General features: G+C 41.6%; 1 protein-coding gene across 5 annotated transcripts; it reads right to left on the reverse strand.

The window, feature by feature from the left end:
- Window positions 1-1,645: 1,645 nt before the first annotated feature.
- On the reverse strand, window positions 1,646-17,621 carry NMI (N-myc and STAT interactor). Of its 5 annotated transcripts, XM_035131477.2 has the most exons (13): window positions 17,363-17,621; window positions 15,843-15,945; window positions 15,012-15,144; window positions 11,779-11,853; window positions 11,603-11,677; window positions 11,380-11,448; window positions 10,561-10,719; window positions 9,243-9,359; window positions 7,820-7,982; window positions 6,818-6,924; window positions 5,433-5,619; window positions 3,458-3,564; window positions 1,646-2,368 (listed from the first exon to the last, which is right to left on the reverse strand). In XM_035131477.2, exons 3-13 carry the CDS (start codon window positions 15,027-15,029, stop codon window positions 2,168-2,170), a joined length of 1,278 nt encoding a protein of 425 aa, XP_034987368.2. In that variant the 5' UTR covers window positions 15,030-15,144; window positions 15,843-15,945; window positions 17,363-17,621; the 3' UTR covers window positions 1,646-2,167. The 5 variants fall into 5 exon arrangements, with proteins under 5 accessions (XP_034987368.2, XP_060135680.1, XP_034987394.2 ...); XM_060279697.1 differs by lacking the exon at window positions 17,363-17,621 and having other exon boundaries at window positions 15,843-16,173; XM_035131503.2 differs by lacking the exons at window positions 11,603-11,677; window positions 17,363-17,621 and having other exon boundaries at window positions 15,843-16,657.
- Between the last annotated feature and the right edge of the window lie 739 nt (window positions 17,622-18,360).

An 18,360-nucleotide genomic window follows, 5' to 3' on the forward strand; every position in this document is an offset into this window, starting at 1 on the left:
GCTCGCTTTTTTTGTATTAAATTGCGGGAACCGAAGGGTCTCATGCTTTCGTTACAGAGACGAGGGAAGTAGTCGTTGCCTATCGGCGTCTTTTTTTGATTTAGAAATGTGAATGAATAAATGAATAAACTTCCATTTAATTCTCATTTAATCTTCCAAGAGCTGGTTAGCTCATGCTGCTAACACCCAAGGATGCAGATTTCTGTCCTCGTTTGGTACAGCTGCACATAGTATTCCTGTACTGCAGGGGGTTGGATCGACGATCCTGCGTTGATTCCTTCCAATTTTGCAATTCTAGGGTACTTACTTTTACAGCCATGCTGCAGTCTCGTCTAGTCTGTCAGGCAGAAATCCAAGCAGCCAAGCTTTTTCCATTACTGCATGCACAGAAAAGTTGTTAAAATACTATGCTGCATGAGCCATTTCTGTTCCACATCTTTTAATTCGAGCTGGGAGGTGGGCATCAGTTTAACATATCCCAGTAATTCTCTTTGTGCGCAACTTCAAATGTTATTTAATAAAAACTTCAAAGGTTTGTTCCTCTGGAAATACTTTTTTTAAAAATGCAAAACTGGAATAGGAATAACAACTGTGGGAATGTTAAGCAAGAGGTATTAAACATTAAGTATCAAGGGATGAATTAGGGCAATGTTTTGAGAGCGCAATTCTAATCTGTAGATATACTGGCAGATTTGACAGGAGGGTCTGGACAGAACGGTCTCATTGTAGAAGACCCCAGTATGCCCATAGGAAGCTCCTTATTCCAGGAGACACAGGGTGGGTGGGTCGTGGACCCCCGGGATCCAAAACTCCTTCGTTCTCCACAAGAAGTCTCAGGACTGAATCTATCAAGCCACTTTCCCTCACGCACAAACTCAGCCTAACCTACCTCACAGGGTTGTTGAAAAGGTAAAATGGGCAGAGGGAGAACTATTGACATCACCTCGAGCTCCTTGGAGATTTTAAATGTTAACAAAATAGACATCAGCAGCAAGTAACGGCCTCGGAAAGACAAGAATTCAGCACACAATGCGATCAAAATACAGCTCATACAAAAGTGTGGATGAGAACCTTTATTGTATAGTAGCATTTGCAGAGCATAACTTGTAGGAAGTACCTTCTCTGAGGCAAAAACCACCAGAGGAAAGATGTGCATTGGTTGTTAAGATGAAAGGAAGGGATTTCAAGGACTAGAAAAACGAAGCAAGCAGAAAAAGTGCACTAAAGGGGAGAGAGAAACAGTTCTTTAGGACCACAGGGAGTTCTTATAGTCTGGGGCCCAAGGAACTCACGCATCAATCACAATTTGGATTGGCTAAAAACATTGGAAGGCAGTGGCAGCCAAGTTAACTTATTCCTTTGTGATTTTATACCTCAGTTGGGCTGTACTCAGACTTTGGCTGTTTGAATTATCTTTTGCTAATGAAAGTTATTCTGACAATGACTTGTAATGTAATTGGATTCTGCTTTCTACATGTATCCTATTACAGGTAATGTATATGACAGACACACACCTTATCATATCACATATACCATATCTCTCTCTCTCTCTCTCACACACACACACACACACACACACACACAAATAAATAATAAATTAATGCAGTCCCAAGTTCATTAATTAGATTCTAGGAAGAAAGAAAACACTAGACATATATTCGAAACACACAAATTTATTATGAGCACTTATACAGCAATCTAGGATCCAATATTAGCTATCTGCAATGAACCTTCAACTCTAAAGACTTAGTATATAATCAATTTACTGAGATCGTAAAGGAATCGTGGTCATCTTATGTCAGCCATCATCTCTGTTGGGGCTTGTTTCCTATTGCGGCGCTAAGATCAATCAGTGCTTGCTTGCCTAGTGATGCCTTCTTTACAGTCTGATGAACATAGGCAGCAAACCAATGCACACTTTTTCAGAATAGACCCCGTTTAAAACAGTGGGAGTTACTTCTAAGTAAACATGCATAGATAGGATTGCACTGTTTGTCATTGCTTTTGCTGGATCAGAGGAAAACCTTCCTATCTGTGAAAAATGACTTTTGATTTAGAAAAAAAGCAGGCATGCCATCCAGTGTAATAATAAAAAAATAAATTCAGAGCATATTTTATTGTTCTATGAAGCCCTTGGCAGAATGGAAAGTCAAGTTCAACTTCTCTGTCATATAACATTCTCTGCATCATTCTCAAAGTAAGCAACTTTGTCTCCTTGTGAAATGAATTTGATATTTTCCACTTCACCGCCACCATTTCTAGGTTTCTGAAAGTGGATCGCAATCATATCTTGCACACTTTCTTTATCATCCTCTTCTGCCTTGATTCCTGTTAGCAGTATGGTTCTCCGGGAAACCCCTGAATATATCTGTCAAAAGAAAAAAAAAACACCACATCTTGTGACTACAATTCTCTTTAAGGAATATAAATTGGTGGAGTGAAAATGCTGGTATTAGCAGGTCATGTGTTCCTTCCCTTTTTTGATGTTTTAAAACAAATTATAAACCTGTACTTTTGGCTACAATCCTAACCATGTCTGCTCAGAACTAAGTCCTATTTAATTCAGTGGGGCTTACTCCCAGTTACGCAGGCAAAACCTTTAGGCTTTAGTCCTTAAGAACCAAGATAGTCACTTTAGATGCTCTTTGCTCTCTAAGCATACTTTCATTTGATTTAAAATGTAAATAGTGCCGCTGTGGGAGAGCTGATTTACTAGGTTTAACCCTTCCTTCCACACCTGTCTTGGTCCAGACAAAAATCATTCTTCAGAAGCTATTTGGACTGAGAGGAAAGTACCAATTGATGCAAAAAATAATAAATTCTTTTGTCTTTTTTGAGTACAGCAAGTAATGCCTGTGTGTCTAATTTTAAAGGTAAACCAATTGTTGTCCTGTAGGGTTGCTAACTAGCCAGAATAAAATGTACTTACACCTTTTGGCTGCTTGTTAAAAATGGCAACCTAATTCTGTTAGGAAAAATCAATAGTAGGGCCTCGGTGAAATAATTAAAAGCAGAAGAGAGAAAAAATGTGCCAGCCCAAGAATCATGAAAGTGCTTTTTGGGTTCTTGATGGGAGTGTCATATGCACTTCCTTATATTCACACACATGATGCTGAGGATCGCAAACATGGCATGGCAACGTTGCTAAAATTTGAGGGTCTCAAATCTATGCTTGCTTCTCTGAACGCTTCTAAGCTCTTAATTCTCACTCCCCATTACTTGACACCACAGCCTCTTTGTGATATGCTCTGTGAAGAAAAGCATTCTCTGGAAAGTGACACAATTAGGCTTTAACTATTATGATTGAAATTACAAATCTTTCACAGTTACCTGGAAGTAAGTACCACTGAACTGAGTTGGACTTACTTGCTATTAAAGACTGGGATTGTGGCACGATACCTGCAATTCTCCGTTCATTTACTAACCGCAATCAGCCCCACAGGTATGATCCATTTACCTGAAATCTTTTCAGAGTCTTCTCTATGATAGGAGAAACCAGGACAGAATGAGTCTTTTCACCTGTACGGAAAGGGCATTTCCCACATCTCACAATGTTGTTAGCAGCTAGGAGAGAAAAACAGTAGAAATGTAATGAAGAAATACAGTTTATCCAAAGTACAGTGGTACCTCAGGTTACAGACGCTTCAGGTTACAGACACTTCAGGTTACAGACTCCGCTAACCCAGAAATAGTACCTCAGGTTAAGAAATTTACCTCAGGGTGAGAACAGAAATCGTGCGCCAGTGGCGCGGCAGCGGCAGCAGCAGCAGGAGGCCCCATTAGCTAAAGTGGTACCTCAGGTTAAGAACAGTTTCAGGTTATGAAGGGACCTCCAGAACGAATTAGGTTCTTAACCTGTACCGAACTTCAGGGGCGCGGGAGAGAACCCAATTGTTTTCATACAGAAAAAAACCCCAAACTGCAAATTAATATTTTAATATGTACTTTAATTGGGCAATTGTTTTTTTTGTACGGAACTAGTATTGATGACAAATATTGTAACACTATGTATATTTACCTGGGATTGAGCATACTAAGACTGTAAGGTAAACGTAATGATTAAATGTCCCATTACGAGGCACCATTAGTGAACTCTTAGTCATGTCTACTCAAAAGTAGACCCCTAAATTCAATGGGACTTGATCTTAGGTTCAGTGTGAAGACGACTGCAGCCTGAAATCAGGAGGAACAAGGGACAGGTCCTCTGAGCGCAGGAAGAGCTAATAGGCAGCTTTCGCTGTGCGTGTGGGAACAGCTGGTAGGCGGCTTTTGCTGTGTGCGAGGGTGAGTGGTTTTTTGGCAATCCCCCCTAAAAGAAGCTCAATAACTATGGGCAATACTCCCCCCCAAAAAGCTCAACAACTCAGAGCAATTTCCCCCTATTTTCCTAATTTGGAGTCCCCCAAAATAGGGGGTGTCTTATACATGAGGGTGTCTTATACACGAAAAAATACGGTAGTGGGGACAGAGACAGTTCTGATACAATAAAAATGGTATTGCTTACCCTGAAGTAAGCTGGCAAAGACTGCAGTAAATAAAAGTAGAAAGCTGCGAAGAAGAAGAAAGAAAGAAAAGAAGGAACAAGGGTAGCCAGAGTGTGATGCTACACTAACAGATGTGTAGAATAAGGAATATCACGAAGATATTCAGGGACAAGCAATAACTGCTGACATTCCAGCTTCTACACCATTATTAAAGATGCAGGAGCACCAATCTCCTTGCATTATTTGGCCACCCTGCTAGAAAATGTGCCCAAGGAGGGCACAAAAATTCAAATAGCACTCTATAAACACACCAAGACTTACTTCTGAGTGAACATACATATTTTTATGATTTATTTCTAATGGTTTTTAGCACATCTGGGGTATAAACACCCTCCTTGTTTACAGTAATATTAAAACCAAGCATCATTTTTTTAAATGGTTACTGCTAGGGCAGAGGTTAAAAATGTGTACAACTGCACAATTGAATAAGAAAGATGTAAAATTGAATGCACACCAGCTTTTTCCCTTCCTAGGATTTTTTTAAAATAAAAATAAAAATAAAGGTTCGCCAGTGCAGAAGAATATGGTTTGGAACTGAATGCATTTCAGGTAACATTGCTAGATAGGTTGTCCAGATATCCTTTTTATTCTTAAGGCTGCAATCCTATACAAATGTGGTAGGGAATATCAGTTGAACTAAACAGGGCTACCTCTGAGTAATCCTGAAATAGACTGTGTTATAAGTCTACCAGTGCAGCAGCAGCTGGAGCCAGTGGGGCGGGGAGAGAGAGGAGATAGTACTTGGTGTCAATTCATCTTAGATCAGCTTTGCAACAACCAAATGATGCTCAAATCTGCAGTCAACTGAACAATGTCGAAGTAAAAGCAATGCATCTAAAAGGGGATCAGATTCTGTAAAGCTGACTTGTACAATGTTTCAGAAATTACCTATTGGCTGGCCAAAAGTAACGAGGGCCATCTGGGACTCCTGGTCATAGGTCACATTCTGTACTTCTCCCCCCAGTTTAGCTTTGTACAAATTCAGTTCCAACTTATCTCTCATCCATTCCTGAGGGATGTTTAGGTATGGGATGTTAGAAACATTGATCTGCTTTCTAGAGATCTTAGCATGGAGCTGCAAAACAATCCAAAATTACAGGTGTGAAATGAAATCCAAAAGTGTAGCCATGTTCATTTATAGCAGCAAAAAGGCCAAAACATATCATGACCATAGCATGGGTTTCACTAGCAAGAACACACTTCCTATCAACTATTATACCATGGGTTGCAGAACTTGTTGTTTAGTCGTGTCCGACTCTTCGTGACCCCATGAACCAGAGCACGCCAGGCACTCCTGTCTTCCACTGCCTCCCGCAGTTTGGTCAAACTCATGTTCGTAGCTTCAAAAACACTGTCCAACCATCTCATCCTCTGTCGTCCCCTTCTCCTTGTGCCCTCCATCTTTCCCAACATCAGGGTCTTTTAGAGGGAGTCTTCTCTTCTCATGAGGTGGCCAAAGTATTGGAGCCTCAGCTTCAGGATCTGTCCTTCTAGTGAGCACTCAGGGCTGATTTCCTTCAGAATGGATAGGTTTGATCCTTGGGACTCTCAAGAGTCTCCTCCAGCACCATAATTCAAAAGCATCAATTCTTCGGCGATCAGCCTTCTTTATGGTCCAGCTCTCACTTCTATACATCACTACTGGGAAAACCATAGCTTTAACTATACGGACCTTTGTTGGCAAGGTGTTGTCTCTGGTTTTTAAGATGCTGTCTAGCATCTTATACTTGTTACCAAACATCCTGTGACTATCAGACGTTAAATACATTTCTCACATATCGAGCTGAGAAGGCTGTAAGTAAATAGGTCCAATATTTTGCTTCACTAGAGTATACTATGCAAAAAATATGTTAAAAGTTTTGGGCTGTAATTCTATATTTGCCTCTGTGCGAGTAAGTACCATTGAACTCAATTGTGATTACTTCTGAGCAGCCATATACAGGTCTGCAATGTATATGATATAACTTGATTATGTGGAAGATTTATTCAAATACAAAGTCTGAGAGATGTGCACAGAGGGGGGGGGGAAGAAAATTCATTGGGATTTTTTTTATTAAAAAAAACACATTTTACAATTATCCTTTAAAAAAAGAGGAGGAGACAGAAATTTCTCTATAATGTTCCTGTTTTCCCCAGGCCTTCATATTTCTGAAAGTCCAAGTTCAAAAAGATTTACCCCTTAGTAACTCTGTATTGCAACCACCAACAAAACTTTTGTTTTAGAGTTCAACTCCCCAACACATAACACTTTAAAACCATGGCCACTAACTTACCTCAAATGTTACTCCCCTCTCCAGGATAACAGGCAGGGCTTTCATAGCTATCACCTTACTTTCAAAGTTCACATTATGGCAGTGTTTTTGGATCAGTCCCTGGGCAACTGAAGCACAGCATGTTAATAGTTTTCCATGACCAAGTATAAAACTAAGGAACAATTTCATACATAAAAATTGGCCATATATACATTTGGTTTTAAAAGCTCACGGGCGTCAAGTACCATAATCAAAAATTGTGAGGAATGAGCTTGCACAATGCCACAGAAATTTGTGTGAAAGGCAGGGCTGGCTAGACTATGGGTCATAAGGAGATTTTCTGCCCCACCCTCACCCCCCTCTGCAAAATATATCATTTAAACCATTATTAAATAATTATTGACTCCTCCTGTTAGTTCCTAGCTGAGATGCCATGATGTCAAAAGGCGAATGCAATCCGTTCCAGAAACCCATTTGGCTTTCAAAATGTTTGACAACCGAGGCGTGGCTTCTGACTGACTGCAGGAGCCTCTGAAAAACGTTTGAAAACCAGAACACTTACTTCCGTGTTTTCAGAGTTAGGGAGCCAAAACGTTCCAAAATGGAGGCATTTGGGAACCAAGGTTTGACTGTACTGATTTTATATAATTTTACAGACCACTTTATAGGTCAACGCTTCTTTCCCTGGTTCTGACATAAAGCTTAGCCATTACACTATGAATATCCTGCTGGCCCTATCAAGAGGGAGAGTGAGGTAGCTGCCTAAGGTGGCAGATTTGGGGCACCATTAAAGGGCATCCGATGGTAGGTTACTGTTATATCTTCACAGCAGGGCCATGTGGTCAATTTGTTCAATGTCTTGGGCCAGACTTGGCTGACATAAAGGAGGAAATAAGTAGCAGACTGATAACATATTAATTAGTCCTAAGCTTTTCCTGCCAGAAGAATGAAAGTGCTTGCTTAACCCAAACTTCCTTCCTTAAAAAAAAATAGCATTCATATATATGAATACACATTTCCTACCACATTCCTCTTCAAACGTGATGAGAACTTCTCCTTGGCTTATCCTGAATGGGATTTTTGTCGCTATGTGAAAAAGGCAGGTTATGTTCATATACATGTCCTCATCCTTGATATTCTCTAGCCGCACAAAGTTCATCTTCTTCTCAGGTATGTCATTTTTGAGCTGGTATTTTAGAAACCAAACAGAAGATGACAAGATAAAAGCAATTTATGACAGTGTTCATAAAAACACAGCAAAACCCAAAATGCTTTACTCATTGGATGAAATGTTTCACTGGCGTGTAGGCCCCATAGTGCCTGCTTGTTCCTAAAGTTTATAACAGGGCCGGGAACCTCTGGTCAGGGGCCAGTCTCGTTAAACTTGCAGGCTTCCAACAGGTACAGTGGTACCTCGGGTTACAGACGCTTCAGGTTACAGACGCTTCAGGTTACAGACTCCGCTAACCCAGAAATAGTACCTTGGGTTAAGAACTTTACTTCAGAAATCGCATGCCGGCGGCGCAGCGGCAGCGGGAGGCCCTATTAGCTAAAGTAGCACCTTAAGTTAAGAACGGACCTCTGGAACGAATTAAGTTCTCAATCCAAGGTACCACTGTATCTGCTTGGTCACTGTGCAAAAAGGATACTGGACTAGATAACCCTTTGGTCTGATATAGCTGGGCTCTTTTGTTCACTGGCCGCACTCGTACAATGCACTGGTAAAAAGCTATTAAAAAAAAAAAAGCTAGGCAATCTTAAATGCATAAGTAACAAATGCTCCTAGCAACGTTGCAAGGCGGAGGAGTAATGAGGGTGTTAACTTGTAGCAAACTACAAATTCAGAAATACAAGGAGGGGCACATTAGAATGGAGTTGCAAAGCCTATTCCAAGCTTTGGACGTGGGTGGCGCTGTGGGTTAAACCACAGAGCCCAGGGCTTGCCAATCAGAAGGTTGGTAGTTCGAATCCCCGCGACTGGGTGAGCTCCCATTGCTCGGTCCCAGCTCCTGCCAACCTAGCAGTTCAAAAGCACCTCAAAGTGCAAGTAGATAAATAGGCACCGCTCCAAGCGGAAATGTAAACGGCGTTTCCGTGTGCTGCTCTGGTTCGCCAGAAGCGGATTTGTCATGCTGGCCACATGACCTGGAAGCTGTACGCTAGCTCTCTCGGCCAATAACGCGAGATGAGCGCCCCAACCCCAGAGTCGGTCACGACTGGACCTAATGCTCAGGGGTCCCTTTACCTTTACCTTACAAATTCAGAAATATAAGGATTAGAATGGAGTTGCAAAGCCTATTCCAAATGTGCAGGAAATTTTGAAATTGGAATAGTTTAAAATATTGTCTCTTATGCCTTAGGCAGCCCAGTTCCAGCAACATCTCACCCACAGTCCTGAATACAGCTATGTCCCTTTGAAAGTTAAACAATGAAATATAAGTATTACCCGAAATCTCTGTGCAAGCTCTCCACATTTGGCTTTCTCTTTTGCAAGCCTGGCTTTAAGGATCTGAATTTCCCTTTTCAGCTCAGTATTCTTTGAATTTATTAAGGAAAGTTCCTCCTGCAGAATGTGAGAGAAGATTTAAATATCTGTCAATGGGAAGTAGCTGATGCTGGGAGGTAGAAATGGTTTTTCAAAGGTTATCGTTTTACTGAATGCCACAACCAAGCAGTTAGAGCAAACAAAATATTGCTTAATATTTACTATAAAAGTTTCCCTTGGTTTAATTTCCTAGACTCTGGTCCACACCCAAGAAAAAGTGTTCTGAATGCAGCCTCCCCTATTCTAGTGCCTTTCAGATGTTTAGAACTACAAGCCTCATTATCTCTGACCATTCATTGTGCTGGATGGGGCTGATAAGAGTTGTAGTCAACCACATCTGGATTGGACCAGGACAGAGAAGACTGCTCTAGCCCAAACAGACAGACCTTGATTATATTTAAACTTTGGAACAGCCAGCCTCTGTACGGCTTGGTTTCCTAAATTAACATTATAGAGGCCTTTTAAATGCCATAGTCACATATTGCAATTGTTTCTGTTGCTGCTCCACAGAACCCCTGTACAGTAATGCAATGTGGAAGCATTTCCCGCAATGTCCACGTGGTGGCCATAATGTTTGAATGGGTCGCAATATCCCTGTCGCTTGATTTTTGCTCTATTTAGTTGTTCTGTCCTTGTTTAAAGATAGTTTGTGTCTCAATCAAAAAGTATTCCAGTGCACAACGAACACTCAGATCTTAATGAGAGTGAAGATGTTACTCCCAAATCTTTTTTTTCTTTTTCTTTTTAATCTAGATCTTGATTAGCTCTCAAATCTGTTTAAATACCTCTCTTGGGACATGAACAAGAGTTTTTTAAAAAGTTGAGTACTCCTAAGCATGTGCAAAGTAACCTTCCTTCACTCCAAACTAACCACAACCAGCACCCCAAATGCTGGGCTTTCGAGCCACAGAAAGGAGCAGGATTGAGGCTCCCCACATCGACTATTTTGCTATTTGCTTAAAATAATGGCAGTAAAAATAGGCTCTCTCATTACTTGATGGGAAGGGGCCAAAATGACGATGCAAGCAGCTGCCTCTATCTTTCACTCTGCTATATTTTGAATTTGTAACATTTGCTGCTGACCTGCTTTAATCCACAGCAGGAAACACTCCCCACTGCAACATTTTGACACAGGTCCTGCACAACAACAGCAGCAGCACCAGCACCACCTCAGGACAGGGATGCAGAAAGGCAGCTAACTAATACAAATCTATATTACCTGATGCTTCTCCTGCACCATCATTCTTTCCCTCAGCGCCTCGTTTTCCTGATCCTTTAGCTTTGTGAACTCATCTTGGCAGCGGCACCTCTTCTCATCGGCAGCAAGTTTCAAAAGAAGCGTTTCGGCCTTTTCCTTTTCAGCTTTGCCAACCTTCTCCTTTGCAATGCAAGAGAAGTCAAGACGGTTTCAGTGGAAGGCTTTCTAAACAAATGTGGCTGCTTGCCGCGGGCACCAAAGGTGGGGAACCTCAGTTCTGGGGGGCTGAGCACCTCCTCCTCCTCTGGGGCTCTCTATCCAGCCTTTGGGCATGGCCCATACCTGTCATAGGGCTCTGCTCTTCACCCTCCTTGGATGCCTTTGCCTGGCTGGAATATATTATTATAGGATTGTAATGCCTCTTTGCTTGCCTGTAAGAGGAATGGAGGTGCGTAGAACCCTCTGGCTTCTGTGAGGCTGGAATGTAGCCTGCTCTACAAAGGCAAGAGCCCCGCCCATTTTTGCCCCAGGTCTCGCCCATTTTTGCTTATGGCTCCTCCCACCAGTGGCATGCAGCCCCTGGCTCTTCACATGGGAATGAAACCCAACCCCGGGGCTGGAAAAGGGTTCCACATAGCCTATGCATTAGGTCAGAGGCACAGGCAACCTTGGCTCTCCAGATGTTTTGGAACCACAACTCCCATGATCCCTGACCACTGGCCCTGTTAGCTAGGGATCATGGGAGTTGTAGTTCCAAAACATCTGGAGAGCCAAGGTTGCCTATGCCTGCATTAGGTTCATGCTGCCATCTTTGAATGGCATGAAAACCTACGGAGTTACCTCCCATTCTTGCCGTTCCCTTTCCGCCTCATTTACACGTCGGTCTGCAACTTGGCCTTCCTCAGTAGTCTACAAAACAAAAGTTAATCAAAACCAAATCTATCTATCCAGTAAAGCAATAAGTCTGGTTTAATTCTCACTTCCATCCAGTGGGAGACACCTACAAATTAAAACTAGAATCTTCATTTAATGGAACTGCACAAGGACCAGCTACAGAACTTACTTTGTCTTTTTCCCGTCCTCCAAGATGCTTTGTTTCGTTCACAAGTGTGCCTGGAGGCTCCACATTCTCCATACTCTATGAAATGGCACAAATGCACAATTATACACTCTGTAAATATCTGGGCTGCAAGCTTTAATCTATTTAAATGGAACTGCATTGGCACTTCAAGGACTTACCTTTAATTTATCTGGTTCTTTAACATTCTCCGTCTCATTTACAAGTGCTCCTGTAATCTCACTTTCCTCCATATTCTACAAACAGTCAGAAATACATATTATGAAAAAGGGTGGGGCAAACTTTAACCTTTTAACTAGAAGATTACTCAATAAAGGGATGCCAGTGTGTTACAATAAATGCTAGAAGTTAAATAAACACTGAAGTTTGCTTTTGAAGAAGCAATCCTAGACGATTCATTAGTGTATGTTCTTACTTCCTTGACATACATCCTAGATCCTTTTCACATGTATTACTGGCAAGCCAGGTGTCCTCCATTTTATATTTGCGCAGCTGATTATTCCGGCCTACGTGCAGAACCTTACGTTAGTCACAATTGAAAATTATTTTGTTAGTTTGAGCTCAGTTCTCCAATCTGTTAAGGTTATATTCAAACCTGATTTTGTCTTCAACAGTAATGGCAAACTCTCCAAGTTTGATGTCATCTGCAAATTTGATAAGCATCTGCTCATACCATTAATCCAAGTCATTTATAAAGATGCTGAGAAAAGACTTTCTCTATGTTCATTAATAGATTTTCATTCAATATGAATCATTAAAACCTAGACAGGAAAAGATCATGAAGTAATCTGTCTGTTGCCCTGTAAGTAACGGTTAAGGACATTCAGAATAATTTCCAAAGCTCTGTCCAACCTTTTTCAAAACACCTTCCACTACTACATGACACTTAAGCAAACATTTGTTTTAGAATAAATGTAAAGAATATGAGGAGAGACTACATCTGAAAATAGAACTTTTTTAATAGCAAGGGTGACGGCATCATCTGTGCATATTCATAGTGCAATTGTCATTTGAGCTGGTCTGACGTGTTAAATCCACTGGAACATGAAGTTTATTTTAACAAAACACATCCTATCGGAATATTTAATAGCAATCCAGTCAAAGCACCTCATATTCTTTACCAGTCACATTTGTTTATGTTCCCATACAACAGGTCTATGTTGTGTTTATTTGTTTATTAATCCAATATAAGTTCCACCTTTCGCTAACAATAACGACATTAAAAAAATACAAAAACAGACATGAAAAAGTTAATAAACAAAAAGGAGCAGTTAGCACCCAGTTTCCCTTCCTACCAACAGAGTTGTGATTAATCTGCACTGGTGTTCATTTATTTGTTGTTGTTGTTTTAAAAATCATCCAATAAGAAATCAGCATGAGTGAAGACAAATCGCTGAAGCCTCATCTACAGGAGAAGGCCTTCAGCTTCCCATGAAAGACTAACAAAAGGAATAAACAGGCCTCCTTAGGCGGGGGGTTCTGGAGCTTAGAGACTCCTTAGCTTGCAATATGGCTAACTTGCAACAATCAATCTAGCTAGCTGCTTCACATGCTGCCTGGATCAATATGAGATTTGCAGACTGTAAATGTACATGTTCTTACATAGCTATTAGGCAGGGTAGCTAAAAATCAATGATTTTTAAATTTAAATTGGATTTTTAAAATAAAATGCTTTTGGAGGGAAAATCTTTCTAAAGATAAGTTTTCTATTTAAGTTACATTATAGTCCAAAGGCTATTCATCAGGAAATAAGGATTTGTTTTAAGTTTTTCATGTGTGCTAAAACTCAGTCTAAGGTTGTTGGGTTTTTTTTTAATTGTTTAACCACATCAGTTAACAAACATGGATACATATGCTATAATGTTATTGCTTTAGTTAAATGAATTACCAAAATATATATCCGCCAAAGCAAGACTTTCACTTGGAATGTGCTGTACATTAAGAAAATCCAAATACTGAAATTCTGCTCCCTGAATAAGACCAATTCTGCAACCCGAATATATCGTGCAAATATGTGTGTGACAGCTCGTTCTGCATAAATGATTTACAATGCGGCTTAAATCTTTCAAATAAATATTGCTCTCTGTAAATGGCCCCTTCACATGGCTAATAAAGGTGTGGCCAGCAGGAGGAGTGTAGTGATGGCATGGCTGGTGTGGGTGGGGCAACATAAAAGACCCCTCCACTCCCCTCACACATGTATTTAAAATACTAGATGCTTGAGTGAACCCCTCTAATACAGGAGGCAAAATCTCATCATCATCTGAAGGCAGCCCTGTTCAGAGAAGTTTTTAGAATGTGATATTGTATTGTGCCTTTACTATTTTTTGTTGGGAGCTGCCCAGAGTGGCTGGGACCACCCAGTCAGATGGGTGGCATATAAATACGGTAATAAATTATTACCATCATCAAGTCACTTTTCTTGTTTTAGTCTGAATTGCATAAACTTTTGATTCTATGACTATATTGTCACTACCCACCCTGAAACCTTTAGGTAGGCGATTTTGAAAGGCAAGTCGTTCTCTCTATTGTGTTTTCCTACAGCAATAACACCTTACTTTACAGGGTTAATAATGATGACGACGACGACGACGACGACGACAACAACAACAACATTTGGCTGGATTTCCCCAGCCACTCTTGTAAGCAAACTGAGATTACTTTAAAAACAAGAACAGTACTTTGTGTAGCAAAAAACTGATATTTTGTAATTACTGCAAAACCTTCCCAACGGTAGAAATTGAGAATACCGTGTGTCATTCCCGCTGGAAACAAATGTTTCAAGATAATAATTCTTACTTATTACAGGGTCAGTTTACGACCTTTCCACGCTTGCGCACTTTTCCTGCTCTCCCCGTCCCGCTCAGCAGCGGAGACGGCACTCCAGGATGGGGGGCTCCAGTCTGGGGATTCCCCCCCCCCTTTCCCTATTTTCTTCTAGTCTCTACTGCAAGGCTTGGGGAGACGTCAGTTGCTGTATTTGGCTCCGCCCACCTCGCCAGCCAGGGTTGTGGATCATCTGCTTTGCTTTCACGCGCGGAAAGCGACCCACCCCCCCCCCCAAAAAAAAGTTAAGACGAGTAAAATTAAAACAGGGAAATGCACTTGGACCCTTTCAAATCTGGAAGTTATTTCCAGAGATCGACCAGCAAAAAGCCGGAGGTGGCACTCCTTGCTCTCTTTCCTGAAACCAGAGGCACCCACCGTCCTCCTGAGCGAGGAAACCACTTTTAGTTTCGCTTTTAAAAAAAGCAAACCACCACCAACGCTTCCCCGGAGCGGGTTTGCCTGGTAGGGTTGGAAACAGGTCGCGATGGGGAGGGCGGGGGACAACGCGGCAGACTCTTGTCCCAAAAGGTTCTCCTCGCACAGAGACACACACGCACAGACTTACAGGAGCTGAGCTTTGCATCCCCGACTGCAAAGGGAGGATCGCCAGGAAACGAAAGCAGAAAGTTGCAGCCCCTTGACTGGAAGTCACGCACAGGGAGGGCGGGGATAAGTCGCACAGGCGGTGCCTTTCCTGTCTGAGAAAATACAGTAGGAGCTTGGATTAGTGATGGTTTTGTTTCTGTTCTAGTGGTGGTGTTAGCTATTAGGTAGAGCATGGGAGCTGGTCTCTCTCCTCGCCCCCCTCCCTCAGAGCAAGGTATGTGCTAACCTAATTTCCCATTATGCAATGTTCAAATACACACAGACACACTCAAACGGGATTATTAGCTTCCTAAGAATCTTTTCTCTGGCCCTTGCGTAGAAAGGAATTCTCTACTCCACAAGAATGAGTCTCAAAGCTTTACTGCAGAACAGCCATCCTTAGGGGTTAATAAACGTAACAACACATTGCAAAGGAGTTCGGTCCTTTATGCAGTTCGGCAAACTTTTCATCCCCGGGGAAAGTTCCTATTCTTGTTTATCATTGCAGAGGTGTTCTGTAACCGCTGCTGCTGCTGAGGCCACCACCAGTCAATTTCAAAAAGCACCCCCAAGGCTTCTCAAGTTCCAGTTTCCTGCTGTGAGAGTTCTGCAGAAATGGAGAAATACCGGCCTTCTCTGACGCTTTTTCCATAGTGGAACCTCTTGTCTAAGGTAAACCTCCCTTTACAGCATTTTAAATACATTGCATTCAAACACAGCATTTTACGTACATTAAACTTAAACTTTTAACACCCTCTCCCCTTCCCTAACAGAACTTCTACATAGGAACCTGCCTGATAGTAATACAAACCATTGGCCTCTGCCTTTATCACAGTTGTTTGACTTGATAGGATTTGAAGGCACATCAGGGATGGATCTGGGTTTGGCCAGGGCTTGGATGAAATGATGACTGCCTGGGTTCCATGATAGAAGACAAGCACAGTATAAATTTAAAGAAGGTGTGGGTTGTGGTGGTTGTTTCTGTCATGTCAGCATCATGTTATGAGGAGAAACTGTGTAGCTCAGTATGTTGAGCCCCTGCTTTTTGTGCTTGGCATCTCCAGTTTTAAAAGTATCAGGTACTGTACTAAGTGATGGGAAAGACCCTGCACACCTGAGACTTTGGAGAATTGCTGCCAGTCAGAACAATACTGGGGAGAGAGAGAGAGAGAGAGAGAGATTTCATTAATTGGGTGTTAAGCTTAATTAGAGATCTATGTGATGAATCCATTTCAAATGCTACTTTGCATGGTAGAAAGGAGGAGTACAAACTGGACCTTTGTGTTTATAGAATTGTTCTTAAACCTGCTTCACAGTGAAGTAATTCAAAGTGGCCTCCACCTGGTAGCTTCTCGTTGCATTGCATTATGTCCAGAAATGCTAGCCGTGTGATCTTACATGCATCTACTGTGGTCAGTGGGTCTTACTCCCAGGTAAGCATGTATAGGATTGCAACCTAAGTAAGTATATTAAAAAGTTTTTCAGGCTACAGGTCAGCAAGCACCACTGAAACCAACAACTGTGGATCCCTCAATTCCCGGTTAACACTTCCAATTAAAAGGATCTCGGGTTGATAGCAAGACTAGGAAGATCTCCTCCTGAGACCCTAGAGACTTATTAATGCCAGTCAGTATAAAATGGAAGGTGCACCAATATTATGGCTAGGCATAAGGCAGCTTCCAAAAATAGAAAGATACACCATTAGTAGTTGTTGTGCAGGATCCAGACCATGTCCCAAAAGAATTGCTTATGTTTCCCACATTTCCCAACATTCCAGTGTTTTGTTGCTAAGTCAATATGCTTTACCAACCATCTAGCGCATCATTTTCAGTAGAAATTCAGAGTGCAGTTGTGTGTCAACAGCTATAGTTAGCCCATTTGTCACTGGAAGTAAGTGACACATCACCTCCCCATTCCCCACCCCATTTCTGATGCTGATATATATGGTGAATGGTCTTGTGCAATACCTTTCATAAAGTTCTTGATTTAAAAAGGTTTTGTTTGAAAGTTGATCATTCTACCCTCCTTCACTACTTGAGCTATTCAAATTTCAGTCCGGCCATCTCTGGCTGTAAACTGTTATCTGCAAGAGAAGTGACTGTTCTACTTCAACACAGATATCAAATCTTGGGGTTATTTGCTACCACCACCACTGGGTTCCTCCCCTCTCAATCCTTTATCTGATCTTAATTACAATTTCCCACCCAATTTATTAATCTCTAATTAATCTTTGTGCTTTTTGTGTTCGTGGGTTTTGTTTTTGTCAAAGTATATTTTAAAAAAAAACCTTTATGAAACCAACAACAACAACAAAGGCCCTATCATACTTACTTGAGTTTACTTCTGAGTCAATGTGCATAGAATCATGCTCCAAGGCAACATATTTTTCATAGAATCATAGAATTGTAGAGTTGGAAAGGACCCCAAGACTCATCTAATCCAACCCCCTGCAATGCAGGAATCTCAGCTAAAGACTCCATGACAGATGGCCATCCAACCTCTGCTTGAAAACCTCCAAGGAAGGAGAGTCCACAACCTGCAGGATAACATTTACAAAGTGTATTTCCTATTGGCCGCTCCAAAACAACAATTTCAACCAAAAAGTTTAATGGATGCTAAAAAAAAAAAAACCCCACACCATTGCAGCGAATAGTTTATTATGCAACCAGCCTTTTCGCAGATGTGAGCTTCAATTCAGGGAGAACAGTATAATGGAATCTAGGAACCATACTTCTGTATTAAGAATTTTTGAATGGGAAAGAAATTGGATGATAAATGTGCGGAAACACCCAAGATGCATGACACATGATAAAAGCATTATGCAATTTTGCAGGCTGTAGAAAAACAGGCATTTAAATTGTTCTTTCCACATGTGGGTAAATCATTATAAAAATCATGACTGCCTTGTTTAGATAGGTAAAGGGACCCCTGACCATTAGGTCCAGTCGTGACCGACTCTGGGGTTGCGCGCTCATCTCGCATTATTGGCCGAGGGAGCCGGTGTATAGCTTCCAGGTCATGTGGCCAGCATGACAAAGCCGCTTCTGGCAAACCAGGGCAGCACATGGAAACGCTGTTTACCTTCCCGCTGTGGCGGTTCCTATTTATCTACTTGCATTTTGACGTGCTTTCGAACTGCTAGGTTGGCAGGAGCTGGGACCAAGCAACGGGAGCTCACCCCGTCACAGGGATTCGAAGCGCCGACCTTCTGATCAGCAAGCCCTAGGCTCAGTGGTTTAACCACAGCGCCACCTGGGTTTAGATAGTCCAATGCAAAACTCAAAACTTCTCTTTTTTAAAAAAAGATCCTCGAAGGCTGGAGCTAGGAT

Source organism: Zootoca vivipara, chromosome 1 (genome assembly GCF_963506605.1).
Source record: "Zootoca vivipara chromosome 1, rZooViv1.1, whole genome shotgun sequence".
Lineage (NCBI taxonomy): Eukaryota > Metazoa > Chordata > Lepidosauria > Squamata > Lacertidae > Zootoca > Zootoca vivipara.

Bases quoted from the DNA above. Each gene is read 5' to 3' on its own strand.
- NMI (XM_035131477.2), bottom strand. The intron at 7,983-9,242 runs GTAATACTTATA...CTAAAATACCAG, and splicing joins AGCTTGCACAGAGATTTCGG to CTCAAAAATGACATACCTGA. The intron at 6,925-7,819 runs GTAGGAAATGTG...GCTGTGCTTCAG, and splicing joins CACGTTTGAAGAGGAATGTG to TTGCCCAGGGACTGATCCAA.